Source organism: Equus quagga, chromosome 13 (genome assembly GCF_021613505.1).
Source record: "Equus quagga isolate Etosha38 chromosome 13, UCLA_HA_Equagga_1.0, whole genome shotgun sequence".
NCBI classification, from domain to species: Eukaryota; Metazoa; Chordata; class Mammalia; order Perissodactyla; family Equidae; genus Equus; species Equus quagga.
Genome location: NC_060279.1, coordinates 13,834,793 through 13,855,749, shown reverse-complemented (window position 1 = coordinate 13,855,749; position 20,957 = coordinate 13,834,793). Strand labels below are relative to the sequence as shown.

The following is a 20,957-nucleotide window of genomic DNA, read 5'->3' as shown; positions in this document are numbered from 1 at the left end:
TTTAGAGGTATGTTAAAATATAATAAAATCTTACTGTAGGCTTTTTGCCTTCTTTTAACAAAGTTTTTCTCCTGAGAACACCCTGAATGGTAACAGCTCCTGGATATAAATGTACTGCCAAATCTTCTGATTCTGCAGAACTATAATAATAAAACAAACAAAAAAAGAACAGGTAAGAGCTTTTGTGTTTAGTAGTTGTCAAGAAGGTACTTAAATGAAATGTAATTATTCTTAATTTTACAACTTTGTTACTGTATTCAGAATGAGAAGACACTGACTATAAAGGTTTATTGATCTGAAATTCATAAGCTGTCACAAAAGTTAATCAAGTTATTAAAGTCAGCAGACGGTTAAAAAATACATACTTTATTACATATTTGAACAAGTATAAGTTAGAAAATATAGAATAGTTCAATTTAGTAAAGATTAAGGATTTAAGACTTTTCCTTCTTCTTAATGTGCCACATTGCATCATTGCTGCAAACTTTTTTTCCCCATTAGAAATTTTAAGTCCTGGTAGGAAAAATGAGGATTCTATTTGTTAAAAGTATTTAAGCACATAAAACTCAAAACAAAAATAGCAGAAGCTCAAAAAAGGAAAAAAGAAAAAGAAAATCCATGCTTAATTTAATTCTAAAATAAGTGAAAAAAGTAATAAAGGCAATAACAACATATTTAAAAAATTGGCCTTCTGCAATAAATTTTAATGACATTAAAATGCTGTCAATGCATAAGTGTTTGATGATAGCCTACAGCTCTCCAAGCAAGGAAGCACTTCAAAACTCAAGATTTCCTTTTCATATATCTTAAGAAAACCATCACAAAAGAACCAAACATTTAAGTATCCTTCCCCAACTGATTTAAGGTCCTATATTCAAAACAAGAATAATTTCTACATAAAGTCAATTAAAACATACACACACACTAACAAAAAATCTGTCATTCTCTGGTGATTTGACATGACCTGGAGAATTCCTACAACAGCCAAGAAAAATGAAGTTTGCTAGTTATCCCTTAATGATTATTTAGGTGTCTTCAAAGTGACTTAAAAACCACTAAAATTTCATGATACAGCTATTTATATTTAGGGAGATATACACAAGGAGATTAGACACCATCAAATGACAAAGTTCTCTTCTAAAGTTGGCTATTTTGCTGTGCTACAAATTGGTTAATACCCCATCACCACTAACCTCCAGCCCTCAATCAATCTACCATCCTTGTTTCCTCTGCAGCTGATACAGTGCAGCAGGAGATCCGGTTTAACTAGAACAACAACCGAATGAAAAGGAGTTTAAATACAAAAATACTACTTAATGAAACAGATGTCTAAATTCAGAACCTGCAGTTTATCTGAAAAACTCTTAAAAAAGACAAATTGAATGTAGACTTGCTAGCAGAGTAAATGCTTTGACTGCAGCCTTTGAATGACGAGCAGAGTTTTGTATTGCTCATCCATTAAGAGAAGCGTTAGAAAGACCTGGGTAGTTAACAGGCTACCAACTTGGAATTATTTTAAAAATGTGACATAAAGATGCAAGTTTTAGCAACCAGCTCTTGGATTAGAAAGAAGAGTTCAAATTTATCGCTAGATTGAATCTTGCAAAGAAAGTTTTCCTGGGATTTCTTTAGTTTTTAAACCAATTAGTTGAGAAAGAACAGATATGATGTGAGACCACACCCATGTAAGCCAATCACCAACACCAGAGGGGAGTTCTGTGACCCCTGAGTGCAGGGGAATTGTACCTGCTGGCCTTCATGTGGCTTCGATAGCCATTTCGTGCCATTCGTGTCACCGGGCCGAGAGAATGGTATAATCTGTTCCTGTTGGATTCCATTATAAATTGTATATATTACATATACTTTTATTCACACAATCATCATCAATACCTAGAACAGTATAATAATTTCTTTGTGTAATCTAACTTTCTAAATCCTACAAAAGGATAGTATCTGAGTGTTCCTTTCTTTTTTAAAGCATGCAGCACACACTATAAAAATTTTTTCTTCCACCATTGACTCTAGAAACATTTATAGATGCTTAGTACATACCATACATTTATATATACATTCGCTTTTACAAATCTGCTAAAATAATTAAAGAGCTATTTACAACCAAATACTATCAAAACCTGAAAAATATTTCAAAAATCCTTTTGTTTCTATTCTGGTTCTTGGATCCTAGTTTAAATATGATACCCGGGTTTACATAAATAATTCATTTTTATTATATGTCCCTATGAAGACACCTAAAAGCAATGTGGCTTGAATACCTTATTTTCCTCTCTATCCTTTATGTTAAATGCAAGAAAACTAATAAAAGAGATGAACTGAGTAATAAAGGCATTATTTTATTTCTACTGATAAAGCCAATAAATGATAAAAATGCTATGAGTCAATATTTATCCAAAATGGCATGTAATACTTAAACAAAGGAAATAAACACGCACACATTGAAACACTGATACTACTTCGCCTGGGAAAAGCCAAAAGAAGTACTGTTGATAAATGATATTTAAAACAAAAAGCATTGTTAGCAACTTAAGCAGCAACATATTTGATGTCTCCAGGAAATAAGAACAGAAAATGGCATGTTTAACAGTCAGAGTGCTATTTTCAAGGTCACTATTCATAAGAAGTATTTTATATCCTAGTTCTTTATCCACTTTTTATTATTTCATGTCTGAATCTTGCTGGGCAGCATTAATTTGCTCTCAAAATATTCCAAGAGTCACTGATTTAAACTTGGCACGAGTAGATTTTTATTAGCTGCAAATGTCTGCAAAGCAAAACATTTGTCATAAAAGAAAAATATTGTTTTGAGATGTGAAGGCAACATCGTTAAATACTGTCTTCAAAAGTAGCCTGCTGGGATAAGACCGTGTTATTTAACACAGCACCACTATGGTTACACACTTACAACTCATGCAATCTGAGAAACAATTTTGTTCACCAATATTTTTTATCTAAAGATTACAATCTACTCTATAATCAACATCTGATGGTATCATGCTCTTTCTAGAGCGAAAGAACTAAGACGATTTGTACAGACAGCAGGCCAGCGGCAACTCTTGTATTTTTCCTGTTTCAGGCAAACCCAAATAAAGAGATTGAACGTAAAAGTTGGAAGAAACATAATAAGCAAACACAAATTGTTAAGGATCCCCCAAAGCAAAGAGAACAAAACTTGGGAACACTAATAATTAGAGTAGAAAGGTTCAAAAGGACTTTGAAATATTGAGTTTATGAGTAAAATCTTAATCATGTAGTGGTGAGAAATCTTTAGGAAGTTTCATCAAGAACAAAGATATAATTTTCCAACTAAACAGAATGAAACTAAGCAATTCAAATATAGTTTAATTTCAACTGTATAGTTAGTATAACTTTTTTATTAAAAAGTTATTGATGAGAAGTTAGGTTACTATATATTTTCAACTCCATCAATTTTAATATCATGCTCAAAATTCAATCTAAATGACACTCTTGTCGCTTAGAAAAAGTTGCTCAGTTTATATACAAAAGGGAGCAATTATTTTGGTCAAGAGTCAAGTACAAAAATGGCAGAACTGAAATGGTCATAGACAACATTAAAAGTCCTAACGGACATTTAGTAAATAATTATTTGCACAGTTTGGTTACATTTTTAAGGAGATCTTATATTGGAGGATCAATATAGCATGATATTTGCTGCAGGCAGATGACAGCTATCATACCTTAAAGCACTAAAGAAAGGAGAAGGGAGCATGACTTGTACTTCAGTATAAATCTGTGCTCTGTGCAAACTCTTAGTTAATGGCAATTTAAATTCAAACTTTAAGCTGCTTTCTTCATAGTATAATTTAAAGTTTACTAAGTCTTTTTGCCCTCAAAAGTAGCAGAGAATAAATTTGACAATTCTACTAAATGCCTTAAAATTACTTCAATGAACTAAAATTAAAGGAAATAATTTTTCTTTTCTTTTCTTTTTTTTTGGTGAGGAAGATTGTCCCTGAGGTAACATCTATGTCAATCCTCCTCTATTTTGTGTGGGTCGCCACCACAGCATGGCTTGATGAGTGGTGTAGGTCTGCGCCTGGAATCTGAATCAGTGAACCCCAGGCGACCAAAGCAGAGTGCACTGAACTTAACCACTATGCCACCAGGCCAGCCCTAATTTTACTTTTGAACACATTAGTAGCTAAGTTAACAATAACTGGTTATTATTATTTTTAAATGTACTAAAATTCAAATACATGTGTCAAGCCACCAAATAAACATATATTTGCTAGATAAGACTCAATTCCAGACTTAAATACCAAGTTCTTATTTCTACTACCAGCAGGAAGCTTAAACAGTTCCACAGAGATATGTAATAAACATTCTCTCTTAAAATTCATATTATCATATACTTTAAGACAGACAAAATAAACTCAAAGCAGTTCAAATGGACAATTTTTCTTACCTTTCAAAAGCAGGCCACGAGGTCTCTTCACTTAGTTCAGAACCATCACTGCTACCTAAAATCAAAAGTTATTCTATTTTTTAAACACCAGAATTACCGTTTGAATTTTATATTTTAAAAATAAATTCTCTAACTGTGCTCATAAAATGACAACCATGTTATTTGTGGGTAAATATCCACATATTAATTTTTCATTCTAATATTACTGCTGCTAGATTTATTCTGCAATATAGGAATATAATGACAAGTATATCTAAAATAAAATAGCATAAAACATTTTTGCATGTCTACTTATAACTCAAATTCATTATGTTAATAAAAACTTTCCTACCATCAGATAATGCACATAAGCACAACATTTTTCCTTATCAGATTTGTCATAATTTAAGACCAATATAATTATGAAATTCTTAGAGGTTCATGGCACACTTCCTTTCCCTTTGTATTCCTTCAACCTAAGGATAAAAAGCTTAATGAAATTCAATTTTTGCCTTTAGAGGAAAGGTAGAAAGGATGGAATCTATATTAAAAAAAAAATGGTGCTATAATAATATAAAAGCTTTCTCCAGAATATCCGTTAAAACAGAAAGTTTTAAAACAGCTAAAGAAAAAACCGAGATGAATGAATTTGGGAGCATCCAAAACAGCTTAGATTGATTTAAAAGTTATTTGAAAGATAATTCTGGCTCTCAATAAAATTGATGATTAACACGTCCCTTATGTATCCAGCTGAATTGTCTATCAGACTTTCAGAAGCAGTGTTCCATGAGAGACTCAAACTCTAATGCTATAATGTATCCATTACACATGACAGATTAACACCTCTTCTATGTATTTAGAAAGGCACTAGCTGTGTATAATCCTTGAAAGAACTGACTAAGAGTCACTGAAATAATTTTCTGGTTGTGTGGTTCAGATGAGAAACCAGAGGTAATCTGTTGGTGGTGGTGGGGTCTCGTAGACTATCTTTTGATTTGTAGCATTCTGTGGTAAAGACTGAAAATTTAAGCATACTTAGTATGACTGACTTGCAGAAAAATGTAAGCTCTTCCAGAAGCATGAAGCTCAGAGCGGCTATGCCCCCCTTAGCTAGGCAAGACTACTTAGGTTATCCAGGATGTTATACCACAGTAGAAATGTTTGAGGCCACTGTCCCAAGCATTGGTTAATTTCTCCAGAGTACTTTCTCAAAGCCTCCATGGTACTGATTAATGTTGTATGTATAAGTTACAGCTAAGGAAAAAAGGCTTTTGTAATTAGGAATTTTGTGTGTTTGTAGTAACTCTACCATCTATGGTTTATAGACTTACTTTCTATTCAGAAGGTTAAAGCTTTAAAACAAAAACCAGGGAAGGTAATGTCTATGTCTAATGTTCTTAATTTACATACAAGGATGTAATAATCTTTACCGTTTAGTTACTTAACAGCCTTACATAATTAAAAAATAAATGCAAAGGCAAAAATTCAAATAGTTTCTTTCTGTTCTAAAAGAAAGAGTTCTAAACCAAGACATTAACTGTAACTAAATGAAATAACTAGATAACTGTCTTGTGTTAACTACAAGAACATCTATGGAAAGTAAAAGCTACAAATAAACTAGAGAATAATAATTATCACTATAACAATTATGGTGATAAAAAGCCAAATATTTTATATATATATACATATATATATATATATATATATACATACTTGAGAGCTGTAATTTTAAAAATTATTATTTTTTGCTTTAAGTGGCATGCTGGATTCCATAAGTGTAACAAGTGTTTAACTGGAAAAAAGTTCCTCCTTTCTTTTTTGCAAAATTATTCTGTATATTATTTTTCAGATTGAGGTTGACATTTGCATATAGACAACTTACAGCATTAATAAAGAGGTATTTCAGATGGCCAACTTGTTTTCTATTTTGTAAATTTTGTCATCATTTAATCATTTGCATTTATAAAAAGGGGAACATGAGAATAAAAAACTGCTGAATGGTGCTAGAAAGCTCTAAAGCAATTTCGTTTTCAGGGTTTAGAACTCTCAGGGGTTAAGGAAGTCAATATGTTCAAGAAAATGAACACCTTCTGCATTTCTTTGTATTAACTGTTCATCAATATTGAGATGATTATATTAATAATAATAGGCTTAGCCCTTGAACAACCTGGCACTTAATCACAGAGGAAGACATTTTCCTCATTTCTTTTTAAAAATAAAAATAGCATTATACGGAGATTTTCGAATTATCAAGAGAAATAATGCTCATCTAGAAGATTTAGAAAATAAATAAAAGTTTAGGAAGTAGAAACAAATTCTTCTCTTCATCTCATATCCCTTTCTGGTATGGTCCCAATTTTACGCTCCCTTTCATAGTCCCTATTTCTGTTTCCTTGTCTCTCATTCTCTAATCTACCACTCCATCAGGGCTTTGACCCCACTATTCCATGAAGCAACTCTTGTCCAGGTCACCAATGACTTTTATCTTGCCAGATCCACTGATCATTTCCATTCTCATCTTAGTTCTCTTTGTGTGCATTTGGTATTGACACATTCAATACTTCCCTCCTCCTGGAGACATTTCCTCTAGTGGGTTTTTGTGGTTTTTTCCCCTACTTCTCTGGTCCCTCCTTCGTAGCTTCCTGTGATGGCCAGTTGTTTTTTAAAAAATAATTTAATCAGACTCCTAAATGCCAGAATGTCTTCCACCAGTCCCATGGCTTGAAAATACTATAAAAATGCTAACACCTACACTCACACCTACAGACCTGACCTTACCTCATTGAGCTCCAGATTCATACATTCAGTTACCTACCTGACAACTCCATATGGACCAAACATATCCAAAACAGAATTCTTAATTCTCCAAACCCAGTCATCCTTCACAAATACCTCACCACTTGCAAATGACTGCTCTTCCAGTCTTCTCTACCTTGGGAATAGTACCACCATCTAACTAGCTGCTTATTCCACAAAACCGGGAGGCATATCCAACTCTGCCCTCTTCCTCATTCCCGCATCCAAATGGCACTGAGTAACCAATCAACCAACCCACATTCTCTTCCACCATTACTCAAACGCCTCCTCTTTTAGAGTCAAAATCATCGAGCACTTTTTAAACCATCATGAATTATTAACTTCAATAGCTACTAGTAAGATGATCCTATATCTAATTGCTACTTGGCTTTTATCAAATTTTCTCTATTTGTAGTAGGGTTAAGGACATTTTCCCAGCTGAGTTTCGTTAAAAACATTTTACATAAGTTGGAACCCTCTCAGATAAATATTTCTCACCTATTGATATTCCACTAGAAAGAGTAGAACTTTCGGCTTGGCCTCGAGATGGTGCATGGGGCTCCATGACGCTATCATCTAATAGATGTCTTGGTCCTGCGTTTGGGAACGTTGCACTCTTAAACTCTGCTGTGTTCATTTTATGAATGAAACTGGAAACAAAGAGAAATATTTCATATCTTTTATTACTGTTACTAATTCAAGATATCAAAGATACTCTTATATAAAGATTCAGGATATAAAATTCAAGATATCAAAGATACTCTTATATAAAGATTCAGGATATAAAAGACTTACCTGATATCCTGAACTTACTTCTGAACTCTCATACTAATGAACACACAGATTTTACCATGAAAGCCTCAAACTAACAGTTCAGGGAAAATGTTTTAGGAATCCAAGCCATATCTACCTACACAACAGAGAATACTTCAATTTCATCCTCAGCTGCAGGTACATTAAAAAAGTGTTTTCACATTCACTTTTGGAAAACAGCTATTAAACTTTTACAAAAATCACGGCAAAGGTGAACCATGGGCCCCACTTTGAGAAAACAATCTTGCAAAGCTAATGAAGTTAAACAAAAAATCAGTTTCCATTTCTTTATATTTAGAAATAAAAAGACCAATTTTTATAGATCTTAATTTATGATAACTTACTTTGGTTAAGACAAGCAATGACTGTCTTGATACAAAGGTTATAAAAGGAAGGTTATTAGGTTATTAAAAGGAAAATGGCATATTGTTTTCCTGATTTTATTTATGATGACACTCTGTAATGTTTGTTTATTTCCCCCAAATGTGAAGGCACTGTTGGGAAAAGCTCATTTCCAAATTAAGGTAAAGGAAGAAATAAATGCTTTAGGCAAGCAAGATATTTTAATGAAGCAGGAAAAGACTATTGTTATACAAATAAAATTTTGCAAGGACACTATTTTCTGTTTAATTAATGAATAGAAAATAAATCCAACTAGAAACAACTTAAAAATTTGAAAGATGAAATTAAAAATGCTGACTTATAACCCAAGCTATGGCACTTCCTATGTCCATGTGGAATCAGGTTCCGAGGGGACGGCGGTGTCTGTGGTAGTAAAGCTCCTTCAGCTGCCAAACTTTTTCTTCCACTTTGCGGAGATGCTCCTACTTCAGGACCTAAGAGTTAAATTAAAAAAAAAAAAAAAGAGAGAAATCTTCAGATAGTTTCAAAAGACTGTTTTTTAATCCCTTGATATAAAATGTTTTAAATTTTAAGATAATATTAATGTTAAGTTTAACTGACCAAATATGAGAAATATTTATTTATTTATTCATTTTGAGGACGATTAGCCCTGAGCTGACACCTGCCACCAATCCTCCTATTTTTGCTGAAGAAGACTGGCCCTGAGCTAACATCTGTGCCCTTCTTCCTCTACTTTACATGTGGGATGCCTGCGGCAGCATGGCTTGATAAGCGGTATATAGGTCCACACCTAGGATCCGAACTGGTGAACCCAGGGCCACCAAAGTGGAACGTGCGAACTTGACCACTGTGCTACTGGGCTGGCCTCTAGAGAAATATTTATTTTTTGAGTCTTAAAACATAAAATCCCCAAACATACTAAATCCATTAATTTCTATCTATCTTCCTTGCCTTAAGTAGGCAGTATAAATATTTTGCCCCTTAATAATGCAAGAAGCAGCATTAGAAGAGATGGGCTCAGGGCCTCACAACACAGATGAAACCTGGGCTCAAGGACTTTGGTCTCTGAGGCCCAGTTCAGTGCTCACTTAGTTTTACGCATTGCTTTTTGATCCTTAGTTTCAGTTTCCTCTTAGACAAAGAACGCATAGCGTAGGTCAAGCATTCAAGTTAGAATTTAAATCTATATTCACACTGTTCAAGCTTATGGGAATAAAAAAAATACGACTCAAAAGTACACATTGGGGGCTGGCCCGGTGGCACTGCGGTTAAGTGCGCACGTTCCGCTTCTCAGAGGCCCGGGGTTCGCCAGTTCGGATCCCAGGTGCGGACATGGCACCGCTTGGCAAACTGTGCTGTGGTAGGCGTCCCACATATCAAGTAGAGGAAGATGGGCACGATGTGAGCGCAGGGCTAGTCTTCCTCAAGCAAAAAGAGGAGGATTGGCAGCAGTTAGCTCAGGGTTAATCTTCCTCAAAAAAAAAAAAGAAAAAGTACACAGATTTGTCAAATATCACTAAGAATGAAAAGAAAAGAAAATTTAAGAGATTTAGACTGAAATATTTTCCTCTGCTTGGAATACTCTTCCCCCTAGTCATGATTTCTTCTCTCACTTCCTTCACATCTTCTTAGATGGGCCTTCAGTTTTAGAACATACAATAATATGAAGCTTAGTGCCAAGGTCTGTATTTAGAATTTCAAAAAAGGTACTTATCAATGATTTCTTAAATAATGCTTAAATAATTTCTCTTCAATTTTATACTTTTGATTATGTGTGGGATATGTATAATATCCCTAACTACAATACAACCGGTAAATTATGGTAACATTTTCCATACTTGGCCCAGTATTACAGTGAAATTTTAAAAAAATTGTCACCAAAATTGACTTCTGTAACTATTCAAATTAGCAGGGTTTTCCACTTAAACCACAGAAATTTCTAATGTAATCAACCCTCATTGCCTAGGGCAGTGCATTCTTAATAAAAAAAAAGAAAAGATATTCATAAACACTTCCCTATTTAATTTTCTGTCTGTTGATCTATTTTCCTTGATTAGTTGGCGTATTTGTATATTATTGACAAATTACCAGTAACAACTTTTTAATTAAAAAACAAAAACACTCAAACAGAAAAAACTAACATATTTTAATACCAAAAATAACTTTTTGCATGCAGTATAAAACGTGCTCAGCATTCCTGTCCTTTGGAGAGTGTCTTTCTCCTCAGCTACCTGACGTGCGACGTAGGAAGGAGAGACCGCGCACTAACCTGCTAGATCCTCCCTGGAGGCGGCCGAGCGTGGTGTGCTCGTCCCTGGTTCTATCTTTAAGGAAAGCCTGGATTTTAAAAAGAAGCAAAACACATAAAATGATTAACATTTGACAAAATAACATTAAAATCATGTATTTTCTCACAAAAAACTAAAAACATGTTTATAAGATAACCTCAGCCATATAATTTTCCTCAAGAGCAATCTCTCTCTTTCATACAAAGCTGATCTTATTGGTTATTCTAGGAAATATTGGGGGAGAGGGGACATTAAAAAGTCACATTTAAAAACAGAAAAATCTCCCCAAACTAACCCAACATTGCCAAGCAAATCAGCACGTTTCAAGACATCTGATGAATGACTTAAAGGTGACCGAACCTGAGGTTATACCGACACCTGAGCACTTAAATTCAGGAACGTTCACATATAATATTAAATATACTATGCAAATTCTTTCTAGAATCTTTACTGGATAGGCTAATTGGCCTGTGTACCACTGAAAATTTCAAAAACATCTTATTTAAAACTAACCATCCAAAAAACCAACCAAATCAACTTATCAAAAGAATCATCTATATAAACAAACAGGTTGTTTGCAAAATTCCTGGTAAATCCCGACCCTAAGCCCAAGTTTATTAGTTGGTTCTTAAGCTCTGTTTAGGATAATACACCCAGTTTCGAGTTCCATGGCAGAAAGAGGTTATGCTTCCTACCAATGGAAACTATTTCATGAAACAGGATCCTAAAGCAGTTGTAGAAAAGACTTTGGTGTAGCCCCTGAAGCCTATTATTATTAAGCATTTGTCTGAAAACTAATAAAGACCTTTTACTTTTTAGCATTCTACCAGCTTGGATTTTTTAATGAAATCGCAGAATACAGTGCAAGAGACATTCATAATAAATCTATTATGGATTCTTAACTTACTATTTCTTTGATAACCTAAGAGGGAATTACATATGATTATCTGCCAATTACCTGACAGTGTAAAATGCATGTACTAAAGAGATAAATGATTAAGCAGAACTCTCTACTCTTTTTCTTTTTACAGAGCAGTTGACTTTAATTATTTGGGCTACAGACCATACTGAATTCATTCATTTGATAAACGGTTATTGACGACTGTTTTGTGTTGGGCACTGTGCTCTCAGCACTGAAATATAAGAGACTAAGGCAGACATGGTGTCCCTGCTCTTCTGAAGCTTATGAAAAGACAAAGAAGTAAATGACATAACTACAATAAAAACAGGAAAAGAAAGCAAGCTATGGATGAATCACATTGCTATCAGTAGCAGCTGGTAACCGACAGCAGTATAAAACACAGAAGCATCTTAAGAAGCACAGCAGTGGTGGTCTAGCGGTTAAGTTTGGCATGCTCTGTGGCCATGCTGTGCTGGTGGCCCACATCCTAAAAAACAGAGGAAGACTGGTACGGATGTTAGCTCAGGGCAGATCTTCCTCAGCAAAAAAAAAAAAAGAAAAAAAAAAGCACAGCAGAGAAGGCTAATCAGAGTGTCAGCTGCCTGTATCTTCATCAAAACACCATATAATAATACTCATTGAGAAAAGATATTATGCTAAGTATTAAAATGAAATAACTTAGGAAGATTTTCATCCTGATTAAGACACATGTATGTAATTAGTAATATCTATACAGGCTGCCTATACAGATGAAGTTGCCAAAAACAGAGGCCATTGGATAAAGAAAGTATCTTTCATCATAAAAACCATTTTTTTAACTAATAATTTTAACAGCTCTTATCTTTTTTTTTTTTAATTTTTTTTTTTTTATTAATGTTATGATAGATTACAACCTTGTGAGATTTCAGTTGTACATTTTTGTTAGTCATGTTGTGGGTACACCACTTCCCCCTCCGTACCCTCCCCCCACCCCCCCTTTTCCCTGGTAACCACCGATCAGATCTCCTTCTCAATATACTAATTTCCACCTATGAGTGGAGTCATATAGAGTTCGTCTTTCTCTGACTGACTTATTTCGCTTAACATAATGATAACGGCTCTTATCTTAAAATGCTCTGATTTTCAATACAATTAATCAGTAGGCTCATGCAACATCACCGCATCTTTAGAAAAACAATCTCTCTTCTCAAGTCTCCCATATGATGCCCCAACACCCTCGAAGGACCTGTCGTTCCCCAAGTGCACACACTGTTTCCCACACCATTCCTCCAGCCATCCCACCCCCTGGAATGCTTTGCCTTACTCTTCATGTGGAGCTAACTCCTACTTACCTGCCAAGATTCAGCCTCAGGTGACACTGTCTCCTGAAGCTGTTCAGGTTTCTTTTTTCTTTGCTTTTCCCTCTTAAAACTGAGTTATGTCTCCCCTATGTTCCCAGAGCATCTCTCTATTATGGTACTATTTTAACTCTTTTGCAATCATCTGTTTCCTGGATGTGTCTTGTTGCATTAGATTGAGCTTCTTAAGGGCAAGAACAAAATCTTATTTTTGTAATCCCAGAAACTAGCACAATAACTCATCTATAGCAAAAGCTTAACAAATATTCGTTAAACGAATTTAATGAGAAACCTGCTCTGGTTCTAGCTATTCATGAAAACAAAAATCAATATAATAGCATCAGCTTTCCTACAAAAATGAAGGTATCTTATGTCAGTTTATAGACCGTTAAGACTACTTAATGGCTTAAATGGCTAATGCTATCCCTTTTAGCAAAGTAAAAATTTGCCTAAATAAACACTTCAGTTTACTTTTATTGTAGTCAATAAAAATTTACCATCCTCCATAATTGTGCAACAATTTCTTAGACTTCACTTCTAAGTTAGACTTCAACTCTTCTTTTAAATCTAATAAATTTCTTGAGCCAGACAGAGAAGATTTTAATAGCTACTTACTCATATTTTGAGTTTCAAGATACCTTCTATACCTCACTGGACAAAACATGAGTGTTTTGTGATATGTAAGTAATTAGAGAGATGGGAGAAACAGTGGTAAATATAAGATACAGACCATCAAACTCAAGAAGCTTTCAACCTAGGGCAACAAGAGATCTGTGAACTAACTCCAGCCTTAAAAAGCTGATCCATCGACCTCAGACATTTTCAAATGAGTTACCATGCAAAGACTCTAAATAAAAAATAAAAATTGAAATAGAAATATAAAGCACTAATATATATGGTGTGGGAGAGGCGATGGCAATACAGGTGTTTGCAAACATTAATGAAATTTTAGATATATTTAAGCATATATCCTGAGCTTCTTAATATATTTAACATTCGAAGACAAGTTATTTCTAGGTGTTTTCCAGAATTTCCAGCCTTTTATCGATACTTATTCTGATCTGCAGAATTCTTTAAAAATCACTGAAATTTATGGAATAAGGAAGTTGTAATCACTATCATAAAAGAAAAACTTTTTTTATATGATGCATTAATATTAAAAAAATAACCTAGTCTCTTTCACTCTGACAAATTTTTTAAGTATGACCTTCTAGTGGAAAAAATATTGGTGGAAGATACAAAGTTAAATTTGAAAGCTGGGGAATAACTGACATAACACAGCTGAGCAAAATGTTTGAAACTAACAAACACAGCTAAAAGAAATAAGAGAAGCCTGAAGAGAAATAAGTTCTTTATCCTCTCATCTTTTGGGGAAAAACTGGCAGTTATGACGTATAGCATACTACTGAAAAATAAAAAGGGTTAATAATTCAAAAATTCCTTCCACTTTGGGCAGTATTGTGTTTAAGGAGAAGGAAATGGATATCAGCTATTTTAAAAGTGATTTTTAAAATCCTTAATAAAGGACTTCTTGTAACAGAGAAAAGGGTCAAGTGTGGCACTATATTGGACAAATATGTCTCCGACCTAGAGGCAAGAAGGGGCAATATTCTCCCAATCTACAAAAACAAGTTCAAAGATTTATCAAAAATTACAATTGGGGCCAGCCCAGCGGCACAGCGGTTAAGTGCCCACGTTCTGCTTTGGGGGCCTGAGGTTCGCCAGTTTGGATCCCGGGTGTGGACATGGCACCACTTGGCAAGCCATGCTGTGGTAGGCGTCCCACATATAAAGTGGAGGAAGATGGGCACGGATGTTAGCTCAGGGCCAGTCTTCCTCAGCAAAAAGAGGTGGATTGGCAGCAGACGTTAGCTCAGGGTTAATCTTCCCATCCCCCAAAAAATTACAATTAAAAAAGGAGTAATTTTTCTATTTGTAGACTGTTTCATTAATTTTTCAGTCTCTTAAAAGATAAAATTCCATAATGATTCAGTGCTTGAATATAGAGGGAAAGGAAGAAATTTAAGCTAGAACTATCAAACATCAGCTCTCAACAACCTGAGAAAGATGAAATACTTTTTAGTAAAAGATCAGATGAGGTATTTTTATATTGGCTCAACGGTATCAAGCAATCAAAAAGAAATACACTTACATCCTTTTACCATTGTATAATGCACTTGTAGGATACGATGTTAACATCTAGATATTCAAGTACATGGGGATGAAAGAGTGGAGGACAGGACAAAGTTATACAAACCACTTCTGAAGATCCAACCTACTTGTAATTATCATCTTCTACAAACTTTTGTAGTTCTTCTATATATTGAACGGAGTTCAGATATTTTTGGACATGAGGCAACATGGGAATATCTAGGCAAAATGGGATAAATAATTAATTATATGATAAACTACATCTTAATTGTAAAAGTTAAGCTAAAAAAAATATTTAAAGGGAGATTAAGGCCACATGGCACCAAAATTTAAATTAAATCTAGGACATGACTGAGGTAAATTTTTTTTAATGTAAAACTGAAGGTAATTTAGAAAATTACAGCTGCATCTTGATTGTATAAGATTAAAAAAAAAGCTCCATTTATAAAATCTCATATATCTGAGAAATTTCATACAAAAAAATCAGAGACTGCACTGCGATTTATATTCAAACCTCATGTAAACACAAGACGTAAAGGCAGTTATTACTGTTTTTTTTTAAAGGAGCCTGACTCCCATTTGTAAATGTGGTTTTTCTCCCCTACTTAGAAATTTCAAATAAAATTAATTTAACATCACAATTTGGTGTTATGGTAAAAAAAAACTGAGAAAAGGACAAAATAAGAGATTATTTATTATTTTAACTTTCAGTAACATTCTTCCCCTCCCACACAAACTTTTAACAAAGTATATAGATGCCTATAAGTAAAGTTAGCTTTAAGACAAATTTATTTTAAACAAATGGATAATGTAAACTCACTGCTTTTTTAACACCACATTAAAAAAAAACCCATCAAAACCCTTTTCTAATAATTTGGGCTTTTGTAAGCTCTTTTTATATTTGTGTTTCCATAAAATACATCTTGGGCTAAAAATGATTATTTACTCAATATCAGACTCAAGAAAGCTAGTCAATTGTTCCTGGGATCAAGGGTTTCAGCTCCTTCTCTAACTGAAAAATATGAGAACTGCTGACACGATAGATCTGGGAGAGCAAATGAGATGAAGATAACGGAAAATAATTTTGTAAATTATGTTAGGAAAGTTGCTACAAAATGGCAGAATTGCAAAAGATAAAACTTAAAATTTTAAATATTAAATACTTCAATTTCTTAAAAGCAAGATCTTAAGATGCTAAATACTAAACAGTGAAATAAAACAACCATTATTTTCCTTTATGTTAGGATGGATGTAAGAAATTGATGTTCCCTGATGTGTGAAAAGTGGCCCAAGATGTGTGTGAATGCATCACCAGGCTCACAGCAGAATAACGGCTTGGCACCTTCCTCCAGAGACTTACCATATTCACAGGACTGCTGTAAATCAGAAATTATCCGAAGGATGTTATTCATCAAATTTGATCTTTGCTCATTTTCTAGAATGCTGCCAGTTGATGGGTATGCTGAATCAATGTATGTTAAATCTGACAAATAGATACCTGAAATGAAATTAGATAAATGAGTGTTTTCCTACTTGTAGCTTGGAAGAGTATGACAAAGTGAAGGAGGAAAAAAAGCTAGTTTATAGCTGTATTCCAATATAAGGCATATTTAGAATACACTGTTATTAATACACTGCAGCACTGTTGAAACAAGACCATTGAGGCCTAGATTTCTATACAGTTGTGGTCAGACACATAAATAACACATGCTTTTTATAAATTTCTTATAATACCATTTAAAAGTATGGTTTGAGGCTGGAGTTAGAAATGTCAGCACCTACAGGACCAAATGGAAAGAAGCTGAGCTCTGGAACTGGTTGGGCCTCCGGCTAGTTGGGTATAATGAAGACAGTTATTTTAATTTCTGAACCTCCATTTTTATGTCCACCTATTAGTACCTATTTCCCAAGTTGTGGTATAGCTTGAAGAAGCTAAGTTACCCAGTCTAGCCAGAACCTGGCTAGGGTAGTTATTTAATATTAGTTCTAAAGCCCCTAGCCTTAAGTCGATAACTGTCACTTGAGACATAACTACTACTTTGAAAATTGTCTCATTCTGGTAGAAGTGTCTTGTTTTAAAGATTAACAACTGGATTTCTGAAATAGTTCATGTGACTAAATATTGGAGTTAGTAACTCCTTCCTTCTCTCTCCCCACCCCATGACTCCATTTCTCTGTATCAACAAAAATAACATATCCCCCCAAATAATGTGGTTGTACTCTTTCTGGATATGCAAGATCACTTACTTAATAATCCGCCCTGAGAGTTTACCATGCACATGTAAAGTGTATAAAACAACTAATGCTGGAGAGAAAAATACACTTTCCTCCTTTTTCCTCATTATTCTATTTTCATGAACTCTCAGGGTGAATGAAACCAAACCCATGTGCCCACTGCCTTCCAAACAAGCCCCGTGTTTCTCACACCAGTTCTTCCGTTTTGAATGTTTCCTGGACTCCTCTCTGCCCACTTAATTATATCTTATATCCAGTTCACTGTCAGTTGTTCTTTAGTTTTCTCATAGATTTCAAGAAACGGATTTACAAACTGTCTAGTCCAACCCCCTCTTGTCACTGATGAAGAATCCGAGGGCCACAGGTACTAAAGGTGATGTGTCTAATGTCACGCAAACTGTCAGTGACAGAGTTGGCTCTCAAAGCTTTCACTTGTATCGAGTTTTTTTGGGTTACATTCTATTATAAACTTATACATTATCTATGCCATTCACTTGATAATTTATGCCTTTATAATCTCTTCAGTTATTTAAACCTTCTCATTTTTACATCTTATCTGTTTGAGACTATAAACTCATTTAAGGTAGTTGCTCTATCTTGTACTCTAAGAAAAGGAAAAATCCTGTGCAGTGTTTTGACAACAGGTGCTTAGTACATCGTAAAAGGTTGGCAATGGCAACCCTTCTACTTATCCTAGTATCATTCCTTTTCCATTCAGTAAATCTTTACAAGTATGCTTTAAGCCACCTACCATAAACATTTCTTTTTCTTCACAGACTCTTAACTTCTTTTTTTATGACTTCAAGTGAATCTACAGCCTAGCTCCTCTCCTTTTCCTCCAATCTCAGAGGAAGAAGAACCCCTTTCTTTGCAAATCTGAACTGTGATTTTGAATCTAACTGCCACTGCTTCCTTTACAACATCCGCTGCTGCCTCCACTGCCACTCCCCCTCCACCGGCTGCTTTCCCAGAACCAAGGCACACACTTAAATCCCCTGTTTAAGAAAACAAAATGACTCAACAAAGGACTCTTGCCTCTTTCCCTTCAACAAACACCTTGAAATAGAAACACACACTGGTACACTCTTACTTTATCCTTCATTCTATTTTTGATGTGATATTTGATACACATAAAAGTTTACATGTGTAAATTTGGAAGAACGGAAAAAATTGTGATAGACTCTGAAATAGGCAAAAAAGTTACTAGGTGTCCTGTCTCCAGTGCACCCTTTTGGCCCTTTTGAGCTGTTTTACAACTCTGGAAGTTGCTGAAAACTAGTAATAATACCAATTCTTGTCCATGAAAACGCTAATGAATTATGTCCAGTGACAGGTAACTGATTATTGCCCTGTGCATGTTGACCAATTTTGCAACTATTTGTAAATTCATTTCAGCAATCCTGATTGCCTATATGTATGTGTGATACTTTGAATTCTCCCTTGAAATGATTGTAGAATCTTCCTGATTCCCTTATAAATGTAATGATTTACATAAAACCTTTGACGTGTTTATTTTGTACTGGTGTGAGAATCATGATTTTATATTTTAAAAAATTATACTTTAACACATGTAACAATGGTTGTTATCAAACAATATAATAAACATTTGTGAACAACCAGTCAACTTAAGAACTACATCACCACCAATCTGTTGCATCATCTATGCTCCTTCCCTATGTCATCTCCCTGCCTCCTGTCCAGAGGTAACCTTTACTCTGAATTTTAAGATTATTCCCTTGTGTTTTTGAAGACATGTCTGTATCCATGAACAATATATTATTTATTTTTGCTTATTTTTGAGTTTAAAAAAATCATATTTTATGTTTATGTGACTAAATTAAATGATATCAGTAAAGTTAGGATAGGTACACAATAAGTGATTATAAATATTTGTTAAATTTTTAAAAATATGGTCTTCTGTGACTGCTTTGTTCTACCATTTTGTTTCTAAGACCTACTCGTGTTGTCTAATGTGGCTGTAGCTGATATTTCTTAAATTGAGAATAAACTAATATGTAAGCACATCACAATTTACTTACTCATTTTATTTGATAGCCTTCTGAATTACTTCCCCTCTCCTCTCATGTTGCTATAGACATTCTTGTACACATTTCTTGGTATACATGTAGATATACATATACACATATTTGGTGTATATATAGTATATTAATGTTTAACTTTACAAGAAAGCAGCATATTACTTTTCAAATCTATATCAATTCATACTTCCACTGATTGTATATAAATTTTTACTGATCCACACTTGTGCTAACACTTGATATTATCAGTCTTCACATTTTGCCAATCTTGTAAGGATAAAATGATATCTTGTGTTTTAATTTTCATTTCCTTGATTAGTAATGAGGTTAAATATTTATATTTCTATGAAATGTCTTTTGTCCATTTTTTTCTCTGGATTGTCGTTTTCTTATTGATTTCTAAGTTCTTAATAGATTATAGAAACTAATCCGTTTGGCAGTTGAATTTCATCCAGTCACTCTTCAACCCACTCTAACAGTCTGAAAGCTCTATCTACCTCGCTGCTGAAACTTCTTCTGGGAAAGGCATAAACAACCTCCTTATGAACTCTTGAAACCTCTCTCTTGCATTTTTACCATCCCCTTTGTTCCTTGGTCTACTGGCTTGACCCTTCCTAGCATCCCGCCCTCCTCCATTCTTCTTTTTCCTCATGTTCCCTGGACGCCGGCATTCCCCATGGTTCTGTCAGTAATCTCACTCTACATGTGCTTGCTCTGGATTACTTCTGTAGCTGCAACTATTACCTAATTGCTGGTGACTTGCCAAATCTCTCTAGAGATCTGGGCTCTTGACTTTCATTTTAAATTTAACACATCAAACTAACATTTATCTGTCCCTAAAGATCTGCCATTCCAAGTTCCTACCTTGGTTAGTGATACTACTAACTGCTAAAACTAGAAATCTCAAAATTGCTCAAATAAAGAAAACTCAGGAGGCACTTACTATCTCACATTTTCCCCAGATTAAGCTGTTAGCAAATACAACGTAATCACTGGATGGTCCAATAACATGCTGCATAATATAAATCAGAGGCTACAAGCTGGCGGCCATCTCTCTCAATGTTTTTAAAATCAGGAAATATTTAAATGACTCTCTTTTCCTAAAAAATGGAAGAGATCTGGCAACAATGAGGTAAACCTGAGAAGAGTGCAGATCCTTTTATATTAACGGCAAGGACACCAGTTTGTCATTACCCTCATTTTCCTGTTATCTTAGTTCTGATTTATTTCATTTATTTACATTTATCTGCTTCATTCTTGTGAGCATTTGTCTTTATAGGCCTTTTAGTTTGCAACACCTGGTATACCAATGTATTTCACAGGAATCTAAAGAAACAATTCTGTGAAAAAAGGTAGAAACCAAGCTGACTAAATAAAACATGTGGATCAACAAACAGGTGATGGTAGAGCCTATCAGAAAGAGAAAAACAGCACAAGCTAAAAAGAGGAGGGGAAAGCACACGTTCATATAGGAAGTAGAAGCTTAAGAGTTGCATCTAGAAGCAGCAATCAGCAATCACACAGTCCAGGGAGAGACGGAGGGGCACAGTGCTCTGGAGTCAGATTCCAACCCCACTTCTACCACTTAGTACTAAGCCAATCACTTAAGGTGGC

General features: G+C 34.5%; 1 protein-coding gene across 3 annotated transcripts in view; it reads right to left on the bottom strand.

The window, feature by feature from the left end:
- The window catches only part of RALGPS2 (Ral GEF with PH domain and SH3 binding motif 2), a 154,339-nt gene that overhangs the window by 18,730 nt on the left and 114,652 nt on the right, over positions 1-20,957 (bottom strand). For 2 of the 3 annotated variants that reach the window (XM_046680544.1, XM_046680543.1), the window contains 8 exons: positions 16,430-16,567; positions 15,198-15,288; positions 10,662-10,729; positions 8,730-8,865; positions 7,715-7,866; positions 4,442-4,496; positions 1,747-1,824; positions 35-140 (listed from right to left, as the gene is read on the bottom strand). In XM_046680544.1, coding sequence (XP_046536500.1) covers positions 35-140; positions 1,747-1,824; positions 4,442-4,496; positions 7,715-7,866; positions 8,730-8,865; positions 10,662-10,729; positions 15,198-15,288; positions 16,430-16,567 — 824 coding nt within the window. The remainder of the gene's footprint in view (positions 1-34; positions 141-1,746; positions 1,825-4,441; positions 4,497-7,714; positions 7,867-8,729; positions 8,866-10,661; positions 10,730-15,197; positions 15,289-16,429; positions 16,568-20,957) is intronic. The other variant, XM_046680546.1, reaches the window with a different exon arrangement.